Source organism: Dermacentor silvarum, chromosome 9 (genome assembly GCF_013339745.2).
Source record: "Dermacentor silvarum isolate Dsil-2018 chromosome 9, BIME_Dsil_1.4, whole genome shotgun sequence".
Taxonomy (NCBI): domain Eukaryota; kingdom Metazoa; phylum Arthropoda; class Arachnida; order Ixodida; family Ixodidae; genus Dermacentor; species Dermacentor silvarum.
Window position 1 is genome coordinate 124649915 of NC_051162.1, and position 17135 is coordinate 124667049.

The window sequence follows — 17135 nt, forward strand, 5'->3', positions numbered from 1 at the left end:
ACAACGCATTTCCTTCAAATTGGCACAGCGGTAGCCTAATAAGAACATTTCTTCGCTTTCTATACATTTCCATGGGAGAATGAGAATTTGACATATCGAGGACAACGCGGACACACCTAGGCGATGCAGTCTTCAGTTATCTGTTGCATTGAACGCAGAAAAACGTAGATCGCATCCTAGCTAGTTCAGCAACAAGAACGACTGCAACAAATGCTGGATTTGTATCTAAGACAGTGAATTTGGGAAAATTAGAAGAAATCACTGCAGCGTCATAAACATATGCAAAGCATTACCCTATAAACTTTATTCACCACAAAAGTAGCATTGAAACTCTTTCAAGACTGGTGCTAGTTAAACAACAAACAAATATTCATTGGGCGAGGAGTCAATATATGTTTAGACACTCAGACATTCAGTTGATCTGAAGATACACTAAAAGCAATAACAGCAAAAAATTGCGAGAATTTTCGATATTATAAGATTGCTCGCGTACTTTCAGATTTTCTATATTTTATTTTAGTAACTGCACTAATAGCAAGTGATGTTACGCTCAGAAAGATTTCTGAACGCTCTTGTTTATATCAGTCAATCAATCAATCATTCAATGAAAATGAGCTTTATTTACAAAAGTCACGGAATGCGCACAAAAGTAGTTGGACCAATAGCCTGAAGTGGCTAGTAGCTGGTCCAATACTGAAAAAAAATATATATAGGTCAACCCCGTACATATTTTCTCGGTGAGTAATAACATTGCTTACATGAACAAGTATTAATTTACAAAGGAGCAGTTATTACGTTTGACTAGACAAGAAGCGTTTACATGCAAGCTCAAAGTTTCAGGTTACTTTTATTTCCACAGGCACAGTGTTCCAAGCTATAGCACCAAAAACTTCAATAATTGTTCACCGTAGACACTTGCTGCAATAAGGGAAGCTTTAAGTTAAAGTTAGTTGTTTGCCTCGTGTTTGCACGTGGGAACTTAAATGTGGTGTTGGGTAAGGGGAAGTTGGTGTTTAGTATTTTATGAAGTAAATAAGTGATCTTATAATTTCTTAAAGCCATAAAAGAAAGGATACGAATGTCAATAAACAGAATGCTACTAGGTTGATGAACAGAAGAAACTGTTATCATTCTTCGAGCGTGTTCCAATGTGTTAAGCAAGCAAGCAAGCCTGTCTGTGCTTTGGGCGTAAAATTATCGCTCTGGTAAGCATCTTAGTCTGCACACATACTGTTCTGTCTGGCGATCCTTCTGGACAAAGGAGGCCTCACGGACAGACGTGCAGCTGTGGAGTGCTGCTCACGCTCGTAGTTTCTCGAGGCCAAGGGAGCATCACCCGTCACCTGGGACTGATGGGCGAGAAATTAGTCCCCAGGCTGAAATGGATCATCGGCCTCGTGCGTCACTGAAACAAGTACCAGCGCCCGCCCGAACTACGACGAGGCTCGGCGCCGAAGGTGACGCACAAACCAGGAGCCCCCTTCCGAGACAACAACAGCCGTCGCCCTCCCTGGAAACGGTAGCATCCGCGAAGGCCAGTCTCCGGACCCTGTCAAACTGACCGTCACGGAGAGGCGACTAATTCTTGCACGGGGCTAGTGTCGAGCCTTCCCGTGGGAACCACGTCGACGTTTGGTTCCGAAGGTTCCAATTGTTGCCTGCTGTGCGGAGGCGATCAAACAACATTGGAGGTGGAGTCCGGCGGAACGGGGACACATCATGGGCGGGATATTGTCGAAGATTGTCATTGGCTAGGAAGAACTAAAGTGCATTCTCTTGTCGAGTGAAAGAGAGAAACGAAAGGGATAAAAAAGTGGGGCTTGAGTGTTGTGTGACGCTCGGAGATGAAAACGCTCGGACATGCAAAGACGTTAGCACGTAGACGGCTCCAACCATCTTGGAGCCCTTCGCTTAAATTACTATGTACAGTTGTATATAAAACCCTTTTCTGATCTCCCAGGACCTCTCCTTCTCCCGGCTCCTGGCATGGCAACATCTATAGAACCTTCGTGGCATGCAGCTCGGACCCCCTCGGACTTCACAACAATACCTAGTGACATTAAAATAACATTTTCTTTATATGACTTCTCGGAATTCTCGCAGTAAGAAAAATGCATCTAGTTTCCGCACTCTGTTGTCCAAAATCGCTGCTTATCTATTTCATAACGTACCAGAGAGTAGAGACGCGTGTGGAAAATAGTTGCGTTTACACGAACCATATAAAAAAACTCGAGTCGTGTTGTCAGGTCGAAATATGCTCAGGGTCGAGGTAACTTTTGTCGATCTGCACGCGAGGCATCGACACACTCGCGCAACCTGCCTTGGGAAGATGCATATAAACGCATAAAGTGAAACTAGGTTAGCTCGACTTCCGACTCGACACGCTCGCGTCAAGTTCATGTAAACAAAACTAAGGCAAAAAAAATATATCTGAAGTAGTGTGCTGTGGCCGTGCTACACTGCATATGGCATCGTAAATTTCGCTTAGCAGGACATGTCTGGAAGGAATGAGGGCCAAACAAAAACGTTCTTTTGTAATGTGAGTCATAGTCACCCCTAATAGTTCTTTAGACACATAACTTCATTTTGTGTGCCCATGGAGTCAATTTGAACAGGAAAACTGGAGTGGCCGAAATACTGCCTTGGCCATCTTGAAGTCGTTGGTCTTGCCTGGGGAAAAAGATTTAATAGTGCACAGGACCCAGCATAGCATTTTGAATTGGCCTCATGTGTGACGTCTTGTACTAGAACCAAGGCCAGGTCACCTGTGGGGCAAAAAAAGAGCAGAACAACTCTCACAGGTGATTTTCGACAATGCGAACAGCATGTTTCAGCTAACTCGTGTCATGACATTGAAAAACTGAAGCACTCTACGCGAATATGATGTGGTGACACCACAGGACGACGTCTCGAGTACGACGTGTCCATCAGAATAAAAACAGTCTTTCTTATCACTGCCTTTTGCGTGGCGTTGTTTTAACTATAGAACCAACTCAAGGTTGTCCAATGGTTGTTTTAACTACGAGGCGCATATATGCAGTGAAACTGAGTTTACATTCTAAAAATGCGGACATGAGGGACGCCGTATAGTTAAAATGTCCGAACTGCAATGTCGCCACATTTTATTTAAGTGAAGCAAAATTGACGCCCAATAGCGTTCCATGGGAATGACCCAAAGAAAAATGCGATCGTAGCCGGGAATCAAAGCAACCGAAAACAGTTATCTCGCCTATCTTCAGATATCTCACGCCTACACTGATCTCTGTGCCTCATAACGATAGCGGTACTATCGAAAAGGAATACGCTACCAGAAGTGCAACAGTGGCAAGATATATGAGAGCTCAGTGTGCCGTTCAATGAAATGTGTTTTTTTTTCAGGCGTACGTTGATGCAATGCCCGGTCTGTCGAATATAGACTTTACCACAAAAAAAATGTGTTGCCCTCGTGATTGCGTAACCGCTGTCGTTACGAAGCACATAGACCAGCGCACGCGCGGAATAGCTGAACATTTTGATATCCATAAACATGCGCACACATGTGAACGTCTGTGCTCCAGCACTATAAACGCAGGGCGAACTTTACTTTTTTTAATCATGTTTTATCGGACGTGATGTATGTAGCGCTGTTGTACAAGGCGTTGGTTTTATTTCTTTTTTCCCACTTTGGTGCAATCTACGCTGTGTATATTGTTTACGTGTTTGCACTAAAGCTTCACTTGAAGGACGGCACCTGTGATTGTCTCTTTCTCTACGTCTTTGTCTAGTTGTTGCGCTGACATACAATGAACATAATTCCACTCGCCCTGCTCTAGCTACGTTTGCCACACACTGGCACGACCGTGCCTCCCCCTCGTCTCGTTTGCCTGTTGCCCGCTATCAAATTATTGCACCTCGTGTTGCGTGCTTTCCTCTGCGCGTGTGGTGGCGAAAACGGCGTATAACCGCGATGGTGCAGTGTCCTCCCAAGCGGAAGCTGATCGTGTTTTGAAACAAGACAGCCAATGTGTCTTTAGATTGAAAATTATAATCTGCGGTATTACATGCCGAAACCAGCATATGATCATGAGGCGCGCCCAATTGCGGGACGCCGGATTAATTTCGACTACCTGGGCATCCTTAACGTGCCCCCAATGCATGAGACACTGGCGTTGTTGTATTTCGCCCTCATCGAAATACGGCCGCCGTAGCGGGGATTTCATGTCGTAACCTCGCGCCTAGCAGCACAAAACCATAACCGCGAAGCTAGAAAGGTGGGTCTACGTGAATTTCCGTAATGATGCAGTGTCCACGTGTGTTCCAGAGAACTACGTGGCAAGGGGAAACAGCTTCGTAGAGAGGGTAAGGAAGGTGAGGGAATAACCGCTCTCTCCCCTTGAATCTCAGCGAGGTTGAGGAGACGTGTTAAAATGTAATATATTTCGCCTCGAAATGAATGCCACACAACACTTACCGAAGGGACGTAATTCCAAAGGGACCATGAGCTAGCAGCATCTGTCTGACAGGGAAAAAAAAAACACTTACATTAAGCCCCATCATTGCCCACGTCCATACAAAGCCTAAGCCACACTTGTACAGTCTTGTTGTGAAGAAACAGCTGCGAACACGCGGCAATGGCTCAAGGACACAGGACGCAGCACCGTATAAATCTTGCTTTTGTCCCGTATGGCTGTAGGTATTGTCTTACGTTCGAGCTGCTTCTTCACAGCGATAATTAACCTAACTATCTCAAACGTGAAAACCGCCGTACTTATAATCGTATAGCAGCTGTGTGTTGCTTTTCTATGCAAGGCACATAACTCCTCATCTTTCACAGTAATTAAGGTAACTTCATAGAAAAAAATGCGACAGAACTCATCTCAGGATCGTGTCGATGATAATGCGTTATTATTGAATCAATATAGGGGCAGAACGCATTGCCGCCGTCCAAACGAGTTATTTGTGAGGCACGCTCTGCAGCGGCACTCCTGTTTCCCGCTTCCCTAAGAAAACCTGGTGCCATCTCGCGCCGCCACCACGAAGCCTGGCGTGGCCTCCGAAATGCATGGCGCGTCGGTGCATTTGAACAATTGTGAAAAGCGTCGTGCAGCGTCAGGGCTCCACTCTCGCTCTTCTTTCTCGACGAGCTTACGCCATCTAGTGGCACTGCTGAGAAGTCCGCGCGTGGCCTCAGAGACGAGAAGCGTGGTGCGCGCCGGTGCCTGCGAACGCTGAGAATTGTTCCCTCGCTAGGACGCACACTCCATGGCGTACACTCCGTGACCCAAGTTGGCGGCAGGTTCATCGGGTACCCTACATGCCCAGTGCATTCATGGCGCAGCTTGCCAAAGCGTTGGCATGAAAACGTTAATTGAAAGTCGCCATATACCCAGTGCATTAGCGGCGCAGCCTACTAATGAGTCGGGTTGCTGTCCTTGATGAACCCTTGTGACGTAGATTCGATGACGCTCAGCATCGGAAAAATTTAAGGAACCTTTTTCGTCATTCTAGAGCGGCACATTTCCAGTGGCACATCCTCTTTAACGCAAGTTGGCGTGACGGACGTTCATCGAAGAGTGGCACACACTCAACGGCACATACCCATGGAGTGACCCAAGTTGGCATCAAAGAGGTACATAGGACACCAGCACAAGCCGAGTGGCACATACCCAGTGCTCCAAGTCGACGTCAGGTTCTTCGAACAGCGGTACCTACCCAGTTTCACGTCTACATTGACCCTTGTTGGCGCGAAAGAGGTTCATTGAAGAGCGCTACACACGCATTTATACAGACTCAGTAACCCAGGTTGGTCAAAGGGCTGGTTGCGAGCCCTGTTACCTCAGCATTGTAGCCCGCTGGGCTCCACATTCGGCCACTGACTACTCAGTGACCCAGGTAGGTGGGAAAACGGTTAGATACAATATAACAAACTTTATACATAGGTATGCACATACATAGATAGATACTTAGCTGCTGTAAAATGCGTAAGGTACCGTAAGAATGCTGTATAAAACATTATGCTGATACAATTGCCAAATCGGAATCTATGTGAAGCGAAACTTTAATGAAGCATTTGTGTGAACATTATAAAAATAAATGTGATGTGTACAATTGTGTTTATTTTCCTCCAATGTAATGTATAACCTCGGGTTATGCTTTTGTGCAGGTACCGAACAGCTGAACCACTTTATTTTCCCGCATGGTTTATGTTTATCCACGACCGCGTTTACAAAGTACGGCAACATGCAAACAGCAAATAAGGTGGATGCGCACTGTGAGACGACGATTCAACTGCTGCTACGAAGACGCAGGCAATGTAGGATGGTTGTCTAGAGAAGAATTGCAATGAGAGGTGTGCATGGACAAAGTATGGTATGTATGTAAATACAATAACTCATTGTATACCCCTTGTGTCATAGTAGTGAGTGATTTGGCCAAGATTGGGCACATATCCATGGCCGAAGAATGGAGTCGCCCAAGTGCAACTGATCTTTAGAAAATCCAAGATGCCGCTGTATTTCATGCGGCATTCCATCAAGAGGTATATGTGGTTTAGAGGCAACAAGTGGTTGACAATATTTGTACATGCGTAAAGTGGCCATTATTAATGGGTTAACCTTCTTAGGGTACTTCACGGAATTTTCTAGGGCTCTCTATCTATGTTTATGCGTTTGTATCTGACCGCTCTCCCCCCTATCTGGGTCACTGGGTAGTCCGTAGTCTAATGGTTAGCGCTTTGGGCTGCTGTGATGAGGTAACAGACCTCGCAACCAATCGTCGGATCAACTAGGGTGACTTAGTCTGTGGCTATTTGTACATACGTGCCGCCCTTCAACCAACCTGCTGCACGCCGACAAGGGTCCCTGGAGTCACGAGACTGGGTAGGCCCCGCTGTTAGGAGGAACTCTTTCACGAGGACTTGCTGCACGGGGCATGCGCCACTCAGTCTGGGCTGCTCTTCAATGAACCTCTTTGATGCCAACTAAAGTCCCTGGGTATGTGTCTGCTGCTCTCTAATGAACGTCTTTGACGCCAACTTGGGTAGCGAGGTGTGTGCCACTATAGGAATGTGCCACTTCTACAATGACGCAAGACACCGACACCCTATCATGCAACACATCGACTAAACGCAATCGACCAAGAGGCTGACAGATACGAAACTGTGGCGGGAGTTTGCAAAAGAAACCTTGGATTTAATAAGTTTATATACGACACATTTTACTACACATTTTTCAGTCGTTATTCAGCAAACGCTCTCCCGATCATGGCTAAAGGAAGTGGATTGATTTATACGCCACGCGTATGCAGCCATGCTGTTGCATCTAGCTGCTCCATCATTCATGTGGCCCAACTATGATAACTTGAGAACGAATATGATGGTCCGGTACGCATTGCGTCCAGTACTGTGTCATGGGTTACATTAGTACTTGCACATTAACGCAGTGGGAAGCAACAAATATATTTGGGATACAAATTTACAGAGTACAAAACGTAAGCGCCCGCATCTCGTTATATTTAAAGGAGAAGGCACCTGTCCTGTCTTTTCATGAACCACAGCAAATCTCTGTAAATGACCGCTTCTTGTTGATTGACATGTTAAGCCAACCACTGGCTTGGGTGGATGCACCACACAGCAGTAATATGATTGCGGTAATGAAAACACTGTAATTTGCTGCCCAAGACGATATAAAATTGATATTGTGTTAGTGGATGGCCCATCCACGCCTGTGGCTTCAAGGATACAACTTCAACCCGTGAAGCCAGAAATGTACTCAAAACACGAGGTACTACAGCGCTGCGTTAAGGACATATGCATACTTTGTGGGTACGAGAGCGGTGAGATGTACATTCTCGGCCATATCTAATACAATACGTGTTAAGCGCCCTTACGTTCCTCTTGAGCATGGTGCTGGATATTTATGTTTGGCATGCCATGAATATGCTAGCTTAGTGTGCTTTCCTTCTAAAGCCATGGATGTTTGCTCCTTACTATCGGCGTTCGGAATTAGGCCCCTGGAGATGCAGATGTGCCACGCTCGGGAACACCGAGCAACCGATGTGAAATATGCTGAAGCGTTCATTCATTGCAAAAATCTTGTTAAAGAGCTAGATAATAGCCTGATCTTAAGAAATTGCATTGAGATTACTTGTCCGTGTTGGGTCAGGATCCGCACTAACTTTTTCGATGAAGCAGTTTTTACACTGAGAATGTTCTTAAAGGTCAAAAAGGTGAATTTTGAAAGTAAAAGTGCCAGTTTCTGCGGATCCCGTTGAGCCATCCGAAAAGAGTCAGAAATCACACATGCATGCAATTAGGAGACCTAAAACATGCAATACAACGTGCTTTATTACGCGTAATCAACGGTAACATTCCTACAACAAATGAAAACTTTCATTTTGTTTCTTTTCTTGTGCAAAATGCATTCAAATAACCTAAGATTTGAGCAATCAGTGAAAACATTATTATTTTCTTCCGTAGGCTATATATGACTCTCTCTGCAACATGATAACATCTCATCTCCCCGTTTAGAGACCTGAACTGATGCGTTACCTTAACCTTAATAATAAATAGAATGCGTAGAATATAGAAGATAACTCCAATTTGCGAGTTTAATACCAGCCCAAAATATCCAGTTTGATGCGTAACGAATGCGGCGTTCATAATTGAGCTATTGGTAGTATAAACTTTTCTTGCTTTACAGGAGACATTTACGACTAGCAAGAGTGAAGACCGGCGTGCCCCATTGGCCGGAGCGAATAATGAGTTCGTCACAAACCAGCTGTAATACCCCTCTGGCATGAAAGTGAAATCCTCTGAAAGTGTGCATTGCTAAAAGGGTTGATAATATTAAAATTTTATGTAAGAAGAAAACTATCCGTTGAGCAGCTTTCGGAATAAACGATTATGTAATAGTGCTTAACTAGGTGTTCAGGTCACAATCAATAGCTCACAGCGATAATAAGCAATTTTAAGCAAACGTGCACGCGTATAGTTATCGCTATTGCATAGCCAATTTTTAATTGCACAACGATATCGAATTCAGATACCTTAGCCTGTATCGTGTGCAGAACACTTGATGATCAAGAGTGCTCCCTGATTAAGGAACAGTTTTGGAACTGAATTCAAGCTCTCGTCCATTTGCGATGCAGGCCAGCTTAGGAGGGCCTTCTACCAGACATCGATATTTTTGTAAGGCTCCAGGCGTGACAGTTCATGAATTGTGAAATACCTCTAATACGTGCAAGAGCGTTTCTGCTTTTGAAGCCTACCTTGCAGTAGGAATTTACGACTGGCCTGGTCATGACTCTATATGAACCAACGGCAAGTAAGACGAAAGCTACGCAATCGAAGCGTGTTGTGATATTTTTATTGGCACGCACAGAAACCAGCAGCAATGGACAATCTGCCTGATGATCTGAATACAGCAGGCGAATAATTGTTAAGTGTTCAGCCAAACCTCAATCCTAAGTGCCTTATTATACATAATCCGGTCATAACATAGATCACAAAAGCTGCTTTTTATGCAACGTGCGTTGAATTATTGAAATGTTTACTAACAAGACTTTGTAAACAAACTAAAGCAAGAACATCTCCTTTGAGTGTCCTCGGAGGTACTGAAGGCATCTCTTCTAGCTTCTACAAGCGAAGCATTTCTCTCGTTTGGTTCGGCACTCTCAGGCAACAGGTGCATTTCTTTCCTGACATCGTGGTGTACCTGGAGAAAAAAAATACGAGAGCATAGCTAGGTATTATCAAATAGCTCGTCACGGACTTGTGTGAACAGTGCAGCATAATCATGCTATCGGTGCCGCAGAAGTTAGCATAACACCGACCAGAAAAACGTGTCTTCCGAATCTTGTCCCTCCGCAGCAAAGCCAGACAAACCAAAAAGACCAATTAACACTTTCGATGAAGAGGACGCAAGAGTATATTGGCTGATGCCAAAAATGATGGACAGAACGTGGACAAGGTAGCACCTGCACCGCGAACCCCCCTGACGCCAAGTAGGGCATTTTATTTTGTTCTACAGTGTTAATGTCGGACCCAAATTTTGTAATAGTTTTATTGCCATTGTACTGTTTTCAAGATTCTTCAATGGTCCGAGTGATGCTCCGTCTATTTTGAAAAAGTGATGGGAAACTCTTGAATGGTAACCCATGCGAAAGGTAAGGAATCAATAGAAAGAAATGCTTACATTATACCAGACGTAGTCACCACAGTGCCCGTGTTATCCGAGAGTTGATGGCTGCTTGAGTGCAGCCGAGAAAACAACACTAACGGATTTGGTCTACAAGTACTTTATGCGTCCGTAACAGATACACTCATAAGCGTGTCTTCTTTCCTAACAAACAAACTATAGGATAGTGGTCTACGACAATGAGTAATGTGGCTGCTGAAGATGACAACATTCAGGTAAATATAGTTGGTAAGAAGTCATAGAAATAATAAAATGAATGTTGCGAACAGGATACTATTGCCGCCTTTCTCTGCTTAAGAGCTCTTCAGGTTCTATTTCAATATTTACAAGACTTTCGACATTATTCAACTACTTGAACAAAAGTTTCATCGTATTGAATTCGTTCTGATACAGTGCACTGTCTCGATGATCACTGAACACCTACAGTGGGTCCTGTGTCTACAGCGTGGTGTTTGTTCGAATAAATGCGACGGCACCCGAGCTTCCATCGTGACCGGCCCTCTTGGATCGACGCGGAAATTGGTTGATATCAATGGCATCGTAGTCGTTGTCTCCGTCTGCACCTTCAGGTTCGTCGTAGTAACAGCTTACGTCAGCGTAGTACTCGATCGTTTCGTAGCATTGATGCTTGCTCCATCTTAGAGTCAGTTGGCTTTTGTCATTTGAATTACACGAGCGGTGCGTTGTTTTTCTCACTGATGGTGCATTGCCTGAGCCGCTTCTCGCTTTAGTTCGTCCCCAGTCTCCTTGCTGCAGATGTTGTGGCCATTTCCCACTCAGTGGTTGTAGAGAATGTGACCTGGTGTTTGACTCTCTGGAGCCGATCGGCGGATGTTCGCCCTGCAATGGTTGGTTCTCGGTCGGGGACTCTTATATCAGTAAACAAAAATCACCCCATATTGGCTTTCTGGTATAAGGTACATCTGTTAATTTCCAAAGAGAGCAATGAACCTTGAGTTTCAACAGCAAGTTTTGTACCATGCAGTTTTCTATAGCATGAATCACCATGGTGGTCATCATTTAGTCCACTGTGAGACAAAGGCATTTGTGTGGGGTGTCCAGCGACCCATTTATCCTCATCATCAGCCTACGTTATGTGCACTGCATGCCGAAGGCATCACCCAGCCATCTGCAGTTACACCTGCTAGCATCAGACGATTACATCCTATGGTAGAAGTAGATTTCTTAATTTCACCCCACCACCGAAATCACTGCCGTCCACGACTGCGCTTCCCTTTCTAGACAACCGTACTGCAACTAGAACGCGTCATACGTTCTACGCAATAAATATGCTGCCCACCATATTTTCTCCCCTTACTAGCCACTAGAATATTTCCTACTACATTTTCTCTGTAATCCGTATCACTGTTTCCCTGTCTCTTTACGTTACACCTATCGTGTATCGTCTCATCACTTGCTGCGCGGTCCTTATTCTTCTCAAGTTTTTTTTTTTTAACCTGAGTGTTTGTGTTCCACATGTTAGTACCGATAGCATGCACTGAATATACTTAGTTTTTAAGGAAAGCGGTAAGCTGCCCTTCATAATTTGCTAATGCTTGCCGTGTTATGGTTCCAGAGATGCTGAGAGACTCCGTTTGCATTGCCTGCATCCTCTGTAAGGTATCCTAACTCCAATTCTATATATAAAATATTAGCAATAGCATTATGGCTTGTTTTTGTCAAGATCGACTCATGGTAATGCCGAGATTAATGCTTCAGATTATCTATTCATGATTGTGTTCTTGTAGACTCGTAAACTTTTGTTTCTTTGCTCTGTTTTCACTGGTCATCTGTGCATATGCTTTAATAGTGGCTTATTACTTTGTCATAGGATTCCTTTAACGGTGTTTTACAATTTCATTCCTTTTTTTGCTCTTTGTTGTTTTGTAAGCTGAAATTTTCGGATACCCAGCCCTTTCCGAAGTCAAAGACGATACTCTACATATAAAGAAAAGAAAGAGAATTACGATTTGACACCAGTTAAGGGATTTCCAAGCTTTTTTGCAGAAGATAACGCTTGATTTAGACACAATATGAGAAAGCTGACAGACAAGTAGAAGAAATACGTCAAAAAACGTCTAAGGCAAGGATTAGAGTAAAAAAAACGTTTAATCTTGCACTCGGCCGCGCAACGCCTGAAACAGCGAAGCTGGGCGATCGTATAGCCCAGCATTTTGCGGAAGTGCGCGAACATTTCATCTTATTACTTATATTGATGATAATTTTTTTTCGCGCATCTCGGACTTATGGCCGTCACTGCGCATTGCATGGCGCAGCTTGCAACACTGACACCGCGTTCCAGGAGACCTGCTCCGTGAATGCGTATCTCTCTCGCTCTCATCCTCTTCACCTAGCTGAGCACGAGCGTACGAACGCGCCAGCGGTGGACGAAGACGGCGACGCTCAAACGCAATCATATGGTCCGCATAAGTGCATGTTCTGCTAGCGTGGCTCTATAGCCTAGTGGTTAGGACGCTCGCCTTGGGACCAGGGGTACGCGATTTTGAATCCCATCTCGGCAAGAAAGTTTCTTTTCTTTCTTGGTAGTTTCTTGATACGTACCAGAAATTACGGCTGGCTTAAACAGCTTCGCTGTTAAAAACGAAGGAAAGCGCTGATGTCGAAAGACAAGGCCCGATTTCAATGTGTCGACTCGATGTTGAGTGACATAGCTTACAATGTGCGTGCTTCTAGTTTTGTTTGCAGTTGAATCTCACAATTTGGGGGATGCGGTGTCCTTTTTCACCAAAAGACTATTTGCGAAGGCCAAATATTTTTCTGGATATCATATATTTGTGACATGCTGTCACCTATTCCCTGACTGATCTTCGCACAGTCTTCTCTTTGACATTGCCTCGACAAGTTGCTTGCTTCACAGTGACCTGTTAAATCTAATGGAGCATGCAGCGGTCTCCTTTCTTTGCTTATCCAAGTTCACTTCTCCATGGTTTCCAAATTGTCCTTTGATATCGTGATTGGTCTGATATGGTCTTTGGTTTGGTATCATGTTTGATTCTTGACGCAGTACTTGAGTTGTACCCAATTATTTTGTCACTGTTTTCAGATTGCGCACGCGGGATCCTGGGATCCCACCACCCGGGAGTTTCACACTAGGACTTCTAGGGGGAAATCTAGCAGCCAAATATGTTACCCAACGCTTGAGCTAAGTGCCATAGCTAGGTAATTCTACAACTTGGCATAGGTTCATATAAAATGCACGCTGCGTGTTATTTTATTGATTCTTCTGGATTAGCGGTGCAAGATGCTTACTAATGTTCCTTTAGAGTGGTTGAGAAATTTACATAGCTAACAATTCCATTTTGAGACGTAACATACTGTGTACAATAAGGTATCCATAGTGTCATATAGCTAGTATGCATATCAATAGACAAAATTTTCGACTGTCAAGTTGGACGCAGGTCATTATAATTTACTGTCGTGTTCTCAAACAGTGCGAGAGCATAAATCTGAGGCCTAATGATGAAAATATTGGAAATAATTAATTGGCGACTAAAGATTTGATTTACCAAAAAGAGTTAGAAATGTTCATTTCAAACAGAAAAGTTTAAATAGAAAAGTTCACATATACACAAGTTCATGACACACACGTCATTTCTATACTACAAAGGAAGCGTTGTAGTGAAAATTCGTGGGCATGAACGCCACATATCTTTCTAATACTTTTATCCCACGTGATATAACACAGTATGACTAAATGTCCGTAGCTATCAAAAATCGCATCCATATAAGAATGTCCAATAAGCCAAAATTTCTATTGTTTCTCGACAAATCGTGACACAAAAGCGGCCAATATTCCCAATTTCATCAGAATAAATCACTCACTCACTGCCATTTAGGAGTGCGCACCAATCACTAGAGACAATATCGCAATACTTCTAGTGCAATACACTCTATTCCCTAGACAAGAAGCTTAAATGAATGTATTTCCTCTACGGATATCTGCAAGGCTTAGGAAATGTAAACCCATATATTTATTGTAGCTCTTTGGCAACATATTCATCGAATAAAGCTCAAATTTACCAATCTTTAAAGAGCCCCTAACTAAACTCTTACATTTTTTTACATCTTTTAAATAGGCAGGCGCATCTGGCACAGAGTGCCGTGATGAACATCTTTTGGTGGCTGAACTAGGCGGCTAGGAGACGCCACGAATTCAAAAAACAAAAGGCAATCCCGTGCTCCTCTCCTGCCTTTTCCGGCAATTCGGGGCGCATCCTGCTGGCAAAAGGGTCCTCTAGGTTACGTAAGCCGGGTAAATGCTGTCTATTGATCGACCTACGAGATCCTACGACTCTGCTACCACGCCACCATGCAGCTGAGGGCAGTCATACGCCTGTTCTTACTAGTTGTGTTGCTTCCTTGTGCACACACGTGCTGCCTGCTTCGGTTTGCAATTCGCAGTGCTACGTCGCTCGTGTTTCATGTACACATTTCATGTACATGAACTTCAGCCGCATTCTTATCATCAAACGCCTGTAACTCTGCTTTTGCAGCCTCGTCTACAGTTCGTAAACGTACCGCATGGACTAACAACATGGCCGAAGACTTGACAGAACAGATACTCGCTTACAACTGATTTTTATGGGAGAGTTGTCCACGAAAGCAGTGATTTGCGAATGTGCAGTCAAACACATCACAAGGTGCAGTCAAACATGGCCGATAAGGCTCAAGATAAAAACCTCTGATAACAGATGTGTCTAAAGACCTCAAATTTAACAGTTCAGAAAGCCCCCTCCTTTATCGTGGAGCGCTGTAGAGGGAACACTAACGTACGTGGCTTAGTGTACGAAAATCTAGCCGAATTCTGTAATCTCCCTTGCCAGTTTGTTTTTTGACTTGCTAAAGACAATCGTACTACTAAAGAACTAAATGCACCCGTATTAATTACAGTGCGCAGACAAGTGCGCACTTCCCGCTACGACATTTAAAGACGATGAATGCTCCCTGAGTCTGTAATTTAGACACCGACCCGTCTGGTCAATGTAAACTTTTTCGCAGCTCAACGGGACTCTATACGCTACCCCATAACAGCGCGGAACAACGTGCTTGGCATCCTTTTTTGTACATGCCAGCTTGTTCACCTTCTCTTTCTCATGGCCACTTACAATAGTTATTGCGGCTGCATGTTCCTTGCGGAATCACAAACAACGGCCACTATATTACGAATTTTCGACCTTCGGGTTGTTCGGGCCCGTTTCCCAAATACAATTTATAAAAAATGGTTTTTCAAGAAAACAACTGTGCTAAGTCTACAGGACTGAAAATAAAATTTTTGAGACGGTAATTTCCCTGTGACCTAAACACTTTGCCAAGTACATTCATAATACATGAATTTGAAAAAAGGACCGTTCAATCTTAAGCTACTCACTGGAGACTCTTCAGACCGTGAAGGCTGCGTTTCCACAATGTCACCTGCGGCCATTTGGGAATAGCCGCCTCCATGCCGAATCCCGTTGCTGTGTCCCTGAAAATCACAGAGACTTTAAAGAGGCGAACCACACCCTTTCAGCTCTAATGGAGCAGCCTATTTTAATTCACTTTATCAACTTTTGACGATTCATGAAATACCATTCCAGTTCACGAAAACATATAACTTGTTCCTCTTATTTTTCGGCAAGGAGAGTACATTCGTGCCGAGAAAAACAACGAAACGTTATTGGTGTTGAAATCATGGATAAGAGCGATAGTTCTTTAGTAATTGGTTGTCTTAACTATCCAAGATGAAACCACCAAACGGTGTGAAAAAAAAAACAAAAAACACCATGGGCGTAGCAATATGTTTCACCCCCTTAAAGGGACACTAAAGAGAAACCGGAACTTGAGCTCCGGGGCTCGAGCCCCCTCCGGAATTGTCCCGGAGGGGCTAAGCCTCCCCTTCCCCCCCCCCCCCCCCCCGCCCCTAAAATGTTATTACCGGAGTTCTGTTACCCACAGAATTTGAGGATTCTCTTGCGTTGCCTCCACATTTTCACTTTTGTTGAGGCTAAAAGCTTATGACACTATTGTTGGCACGGACGTGCACGGCCTTTAATTTATACTTTCGCTTTCTTTCGGCAAATTCTGACAATGGGAGGACAAGCGCATTAGAAGCAGCAGCGGCGGCTACCTCATCCGTGTTTCCTCATTTTAACATTTTTTTTCTGCTGAGAACACCACGCACAGCCACAATATATTTAAATATATACAAGGGACAAAGTTTGTTCTGTTTTTTAAAGAGAAGGAGGTAGTCAACTCAAAGGATAGCCTATACCTAGAGAATGAATATGTTGATATATGTTCACCTCACTTCAAATTACTTTGCGTGCTTTTTTGACCCTGAAAAACAATACCTGTAGACTTCAGTGACCCCTTCGGCAGAGTCTTCTATCAACGGCGTGTGAAAAGCACTTGAGTGATATGTGAATCAATATTGATTCTCTTTCCAGTAGGCAATGCTAACGACTGGCGACAAAATAAAAGAAACAAAAGCTCTTCTATTTATTTACAACATTTACGCATTAAGAATGGAAACATCGCCTCTTGCATGTAGAGGCCATAAATACGGGGTGTTTCAGCAAACACTTTCAAAAAAGTTTTAAAGGTTGCCTGTGGCAGATAGCGCAATTCTAGTTCATGAGCTGGTCTACACGAAGAGGTGGACATTACTTGCACAAAAAATTGAAATGCATAAACGACTAAATAAAAAATCATCAATTAGGCTTTTAACATATTAACTTATGGCCCGTGTTGCAATTTACAAATTCTAGCAGTGGAATTCGCAAGTCGGATGCACTAGGAACTAATTCTCAGGATGGCACCAGTTTCGAGATATTAATTCCCGAACATTGCGGAGAAATGCATTGGCGTTCCAGTTACTTTTGCGCTTACCCGCCGTGGTCGTTTAGTGGCTATGGTGTTGGACTGCTAAGCATGAGGTCGCGGGATCAAATCACGGCCACG

The 17135-nt window shown here is 43.9% G+C and overlaps 1 protein-coding gene across 13 annotated transcripts in view; it reads right to left on the reverse strand.

Annotated features, from left to right (window-relative positions):
• Positions 1 to 280: 280 nt before the first annotated feature.
• LOC119464243 (uncharacterized) overlaps positions 281 to 17135 on the reverse strand; it is a 50475-nt gene continuing 33620 nt past the window's right edge. For 4 of the 13 annotated variants that reach the window (XM_049655521.1, XM_049655522.1, XM_049655525.1 and 1 more), the window contains one exon: positions 9552 to 11015. In XM_049655521.1, the coding sequence (XP_049511478.1) occupies positions 10614 to 11015 (402 nt within the window). In that variant the 3' untranslated portion in view covers positions 9552 to 10613. Of the gene's footprint in view, positions 2766 to 4450; positions 4496 to 8256; positions 11016 to 15560; positions 15661 to 17135 lie in introns of those variants that run through there. The other 9 variants (XM_049655523.1, XM_049655520.1, XM_049655529.1 and 6 more) reach the window with 8 other exon arrangements.